The sequence below is a fragment of the Vicugna pacos genome, chromosome 9 (genome assembly GCF_048564905.1).
Source record: "Vicugna pacos chromosome 9, VicPac4, whole genome shotgun sequence".
Taxonomy (NCBI): Eukaryota; Metazoa; Chordata; class Mammalia; order Artiodactyla; family Camelidae; genus Vicugna; species Vicugna pacos.
In genome coordinates this window covers 46,378,336-46,384,511 of record NC_132995.1, presented here as the reverse complement: position 1 = coordinate 46,384,511, position 6,176 = coordinate 46,378,336, and the positions used below count along the sequence as shown (strand labels likewise).

Below are 6,176 nucleotides of genomic sequence, written 5' to 3'. Positions count from 1 at the left end.
TGGTGCAGGGACAGCCTGGCTGTGGATGGCTCTTGAGTGGGGATTACCGGCAGACAGGATGCTTCCTAAAAGCCAGTCCAGCTCTGTCAGGGTTCCCTGACAATGAGCCAGGCTGTTCCCGGGGAGTCGGGAGCTCCCCATCTCCGAGGAGGAGCAGTCGGGGAACGCAGAGCAGACAGCGGAGCCTTGGGCAGAGCCGGCGTGGCGGCGGGTACCAGGGGTCTCCGGGCTTTCACCTGGGGGAGTGGGAAGAGTTTCTAGGAGTCCTGCTCAGCTGACTCCCAATTGCCCTCAGACACAGGGACTGGGAGCCCAGCCAAACCACAGGGTAGGCGCCCAGCACCCTGGTCTGGGTAACGTGGGGGTGGGGATGGGGGCCCTGGCTTCCAGACCCAGAGGGCGCACAGGAGATGATGCGACTCGAGGTGGCTCCTGCAGGATGGGTAAGGTGTGGCGACCAAGCCTCGTCGCCGCTTTGGGCCGACAGAAAAATGCCGGTCCGGGGTCCTCGCCTTTAACGCCGCCCCCGGCGGAGGAGACGGGAGGGGGAGGGGCGGCATGGGGCGGCGCATGCGCGACGCGGGCTGGAGCTGCTGGACTGTCCGGCCGCCGGGAGCGCGCAGGACCCCGCGGGGAGCCCCGAGAGCGCTGGAACCCCGCGCCTGGGGGCTCTGAGCGGCGCGGCGGACCGGAGCCCCCAGCCTGCCGGCGCCGCTGCCCTCCTGGGCCCCGGGAGCGGCGGCCAAAATGTCCGTGCCGGTGAGTACCGACTAGCCGGCCAGGACTCCGGCTCCACTGCCCCGGGCTGGGCCTGCGACCTCGCGCTGCCCGATGCAGGCCTAATGCCGCCAGGGCTCCGGGCTGGGGGTCGCCCTTCCTGGGCCTTCGCGGGTCGGGGGATGGGGCAGCCTGGGGGCGTCTCCCCGAAGCCGGCCTCTCTGCCTCCGCCCTTCTTTCCATCCTCCCCTTGGAGAGCCCGGTCGGGCTGGGGTCCGTGCTGTCCCCCAGGACGGCCAGACCCCGTGGGGAGAGATCTGTGTCGCTCCCCGGGAACCCCCTCTCCAGGACGGCTGGGCCGGGTGAGGAGGTGGGGTCTGTGTTGTCCCCCTGGGAACCACCTGAGACATCTGCCCTGTTGTGCTCCAGGGACCTCACCAGGATAGCCAGGCCTGGAGCCGGGTCTGTACCTCTCTCGAGACCCAGACACCCCTCCCCCAGAACGACTTGGTCCGGTGGGGGATCTGCGCCTACCTCCCAGAACCGGCGGATGCACTCACTTTCTCGGGAAGTTTGCCTCTGCCGCTGAACCTTCACCCAGCCCTTCCGCAACCAGGGTACAGGGCCCTGTCTTTTCTTCCCTCCTAGCCATGGGGGCTTCTCTTCTCACCTGACACCCCCTCCTCCTTGCCCGGCAGGCGGGCACCCCTCAAGGCTCCACACTGAGCGCTGCCTCCTGAGGGTGGCAAGTGATCCTGGCCATCCCTGGTCACCGGGCCTCAGGTGCAGGCCCCCTGCCCGCTTTACAGATGCACAGACTGAGGTGGGGGCTGACACCCTGCTTCCTTCGTGGAGGGGGCGCCTTCTGCTGGAAAGCTGTGGCCTCCAGCCATTGTTTCTCTGCTGAGTTACGGGCTTTCCCTCTGACAGGAAGGGGCAGTGGCCCGGAGGGCCTGTCCATCTGGCCTGTTTCTGGGACTGCTACTCACCTGGCAGACCCCATCCTTACGGTGAAGCAGATAGTTTGGGATTCCTGGCAGGGCAAGTGGCCTTTTAATTAACCACCATAGAGTGTGTGGAGATTACTGGAGGGTAGATGCTGTGTAAGTGCAAAGCATTGTTATTATGGAATTAAAGATCCCAGCTCCTGCCCGCCTCCAGAAGCGGTAATGCAGAATTACAGATGAAAAAATTAGGGCTTCCAGACCGTGCTGATGTGAACCCCCCAACCCCCATCTGCTCTCGTTCAGAGCATAATTGCCTCATCGAAAGAAAGAAAGAAAGACAGACAGACAGACAGACAGAAAATGCCTGCTAAGCCCTTCTCCTACTCTGCTTTCCTGCAAAGCGCTGCATCTTTTCTGCCTCAGGGCATCAAGGGATCTGCCCTGATACTGTGGGCACTGGCCGGAAGGAAGAGGGAGACCATCTGAGCTTCCTTGACGACCTGGGTCTCCAGGACAGTAGTGAACAGGGAATGTGACTCAGGCCACATCAGAGCCTGGACAGCCTCAGTTTGGGTAGTCTGCACTTGGTTTAGTGTAGCTGTCCTCAGTCACAGCTGAGGTCTGGATACCGAGCCTGGAATAGTACCCAGACCTCCTGCCTTACAGCACTTTGGGCAGCCTTCCTGGGCTCTGGGCCTCAGTGGCCCTGTCTGTACTAGAAAGAGATGGTAGGAGGCGGAGGGTCTGCATGTGACTTGGACAGACAGGGGCTGCTGTGGAGACCTGCAGACAAGGTCTGCTTGGTCTAGCCACACCATTGCCAACTCTTAAGTCGCTTTCTACCCTCCCGCCTGCAATCACAACCCTCCGGGATTCTGCAGGCGGCAGTTGGGGGTCTCACTGTCAGATCACCCTGGCTTTCTCCTGGGACCTTGGGTGATGAGGGAGCTGGTGGCACCAGGAAGAGAAGTTCATTTTTGGAGTAGCCGTGAAATGTTCAGTAAATTGCTTTCATGTGCTGGCGAGTGGTGAGGCCCTCAGAGGCTTCCAGGCCAGCCTCCCACTCAAGCCGTGCTCTGGGAACCCAGAATGGTGACTGCCCATGTGGTGCTTACGGACACTTTTGGGTTTTAAGCACACCCGTTCATTTGGACAGTCTTTTCCTGGATGGAGCTGACGCAGGCACTTTGGCCCACAGAAATTACAGGATGCTTCAGAATGGGATGGGAGGCAATGGGGTGGAGAGGGGAAGAAGAGGCTGAGACTGGCCAGGTTGGGCCAGGAGTGAACTCCTGAGTGTTAGAGCTAGGGGACCCTGCAGGGATCAGCTGGTCGCATTCTGTCATTTGACCCATCTGGGGTCTGGAGCCCAGAGAAGGAAGGGTTCTCTTGACTCCCCACTCAGTGCTGCTCCCTTTGCCCTGAGCTGACAGTAGTGTTCACGCAGCACCTGCAGATGCACTTCCTGGCTGTTTTCTGACATCTGCCTTCCTCTTGGGCATGGCCATCTGGCACCTGGACCTGTCTCTTCCCTCTGGGCAGGCAGGAAGCATTTGAAACGAAGGGAGAACAGCTCTACCACCCACCTCAGACCCTGGTGGGCATTGGCATGTTCTGTGTTTAGGAGTGACATTGGCCCCCTGGCAGTGTCAGGCGAGAAGCCAGCCTCCAGCCTGTAGAGAAGTTCCCTGCTGTCCCTGCCTCTTGTTTCCTACCTGTGAAATGGGCACAGCCATTCCCGCTCCTCCTGTGCTCCATTATGAGGAATGGGTCCTTTTAAGGAGTGAGGTGCTGACGTGTGTTGAGTTTGTCCTGTGTACCAGGCACTGGGCTCAGGGCTTCGCGAGCTCAGGAAGGACTTACAGTCTTGGCAGGGCCACACGGCCACTGAGAGACGGAGTCAGGGTGGGAACCAAGTCTGGCAGGATCTAAAGCCAAAAAGTGAGCATGGCCTCTGTAATTGTGGGGGCTGTGGCCTGTTGAGCCATCCACAGAGGCCAAGGCTACTGAGAGACCGACCCTCTGCTTGTGGCTTTCCGAGCATGAGTTTGTGTAACCCCTTCGGCACCCTGGGAGATGAGGCAGCTGGGATTCTGGGCTGTCAGACAGCTTGCCCAGGGCTTTGCAGCCCCAGCAGTGGCCGATGGTGATCAGTAGACCAGGAGTGGCCCCTGGTTGAACCTCTGCCAGTGGTCCTGGGTCACCCTTTGTGCCTGGCTCTGTGCCAGACAGGCTGTGACAGGAGAGCTGGTCAGGGAGCTGGGAGGCTCTGCCCTGGGCTCACCACTGGCCTGGCCAGTCAAGCCAGGGACACCTGGGGCCTAGTAGAACTGGCTCAAAAGAGGGCAGTGGGGAGAGGCGGTATCCAAGTCCAAAGTCCTCAGTTCAGTCTCCAAAGCACCCGGAATGCCCCTCCCACTGACCTTGGCTCTGCCTGGCCCTCCCTCTACAGGAAGTGTTGTCCAACCGCTGCCTTGTCCACCCCATCACTCCTGCTCCCTCTCCAGCGCTCAGGCAGAGGGCATGGTGCCAGGAGTCCTCCAGAACCCCCACTCTGTGATTATTGTTGGGTTTATCTGGTTGCTGTCAGGCTCCTCAGGGCAGGACCCAGGCCCACTTGGCTCCTCTCTCTCCACTGCACTGCCCCAGCCTACCCTGGTCACCTGCTGAGGAAGTGGCCTTGGGAGCACTAAGAAGCACCCCCAGATAAGGTGTCCCTGTGCAGAGAGCCTGTGTCTCAGCCGCTGTCCTGGAAGCCTTGTTAGGGGCTGAGTGGGTTCCCAAAGAGGCTGCTTCTGGGTGGGGAAAGTGTTTGGTGGGTCGAGGGCAAAGGCTCCAGACTGAAAGGTGCTGCTTGTCTGTTCCTTGAGTAAGTTACTGAACCTCTGTGAGCCTGTGTCCTCATCTGTATTATGCGGATGTTAACCGCACTGAGCTCTTGGGGTCTTATGAGAACTTGGTGAGGTTTACGGGAAGCTCTTAGTAAGAGGCTAATAAGTCATAGTAACTATTGTTGTTGAAGTTACTATCTTTATCCTGCCACTGTTGGCTGGTGCAGTGGCCAAGACCCACTCCTGGCTCCTGCACCCCTAGCTTGGGGAGAGGTGATCAGACCCCTGCCCCCACAATTCTCCATGACCTGCCCAGTCTGCCTCCAGTCACCCTTTTTTTATGGTCAGTTCCTGCCAGGGCCTTAGTGGAGGGATGACCCTAGCCCCTCCTCTGCCTGCCTGCAGGACCCCTGCCTCTTGAGCCTTGAATGGACAAGTACTTGTCCTCACCCCACAGACAGAGTGGCCTCCAATGGGGCCAGCTGGATGCCCTGCCCTGAGTGCCCCCAGGAGTGGGTGCACAGTCACAGGCAGTGGAAGCTATTGGGGCAGTGGGTGCAAGCCTGACTTCAGATGTGGTCAGCAGCAGCCTGGTCAGCAAGGGATGGGCAGGGCCCTGGGAGGGAAGGAGAGCACCACTGAGGTGGGTCCTGGCACCTTATGGAAGGGGGCTCAAGCCTGTGGGTGAGGCAGGTAGGCCACAAGGCTGTGAGGGTGGCACCTCCTGACCCCCACGTCCCATGGCCTGGCATGAGGCTGTGCTCCCTGTGGTTGGCTGCACCTGGCCTCCTGTCTGTCCCTCTCTGTGCTCATCTTCACCTCCCCAGCCTCTGACTTGGTTTCATCACAGCTGCTTGCTTTGTTTACATTCTAGTCAAACCCTATTGTTTCTCTGGCTTACTCTTAGTTTGCTGGGCCATTGTCTCCATCTCTGCAAGAAAAAGAGCTGGAGACAGGTTGGGGACCTCGGTGGAGGTGGCGATGAATGCCCACTCTTGCAGGAGAGGTGGTCACAAGTTGCAGCTCTAAAGTTAATTCCTTTTCTAAGGGGAATTAGAGGCCAAAGGGCTTTTCAGTACTTTAAATTTATTATTTAAGTCCTGCCAAGTTTCAATAAGGATTTGAAGCAGATTATAGTGAGAGACACAAAGAGTCTGGGATGATCAAAAGATGTAATGTATGGGGAAGGTAGGCATACAAATTTACCTTTAAGCTCCCTGACAGCCAGGGCAAAAAGAGTAACAACACAGTGGGTTTAGGATTCCAATACCTATTTTTGATATTCCTAATGCTATATGTTTTTTCCTTTGTTGTTGTTGTTGGGGTTTTTGTTTGTTTGTTTTTTTAATGGAGGTACTAGGGATTGAACCCAGGACCTCGTTCATGCTAAGCTTGCACTTTACCACTGAGCTGTTAAATACCTCCCCCCCAGCTCTGTGCTTTGTTTTATATTTACTAGTTGACTCTTTTATTGAGGTAGATTTGATATGCAGTGAAATGGACAGATGTTAGGTATACAGTTGGATGAGTTTTGACTAATGTAGACCCCATGTAACCATCAATCATATCAAGATAATGAACCTCTTTATCACCTTAGGAATTTTGCAAGTGCTCCCTTTATAGTCAAGTGTGCCCCATCCCATGAAAGGTGGCCAACATTCTGATTTCTCTCATCATGGCT

The 6,176-nt window shown here is 57.5% G+C and overlaps 1 protein-coding gene across 1 annotated transcript in view; it reads left to right on the top strand.

The window, feature by feature from the left end:
* The first annotated feature begins 575 nt into the window (after positions 1 to 575).
* The window catches only part of BCAR1 (BCAR1 scaffold protein, Cas family member), a 34,906-nt gene continuing 29,305 nt past the window's right edge, over positions 576 to 6,176 (top strand). The window contains exon 1 of the mRNA XM_072967720.1: positions 576 to 759. Coding sequence (XP_072823821.1) covers positions 748 to 759 — 12 coding nt within the window. The 5' untranslated portion in view covers positions 576 to 747. The remainder of the gene's footprint in view (positions 760 to 6,176) is intronic.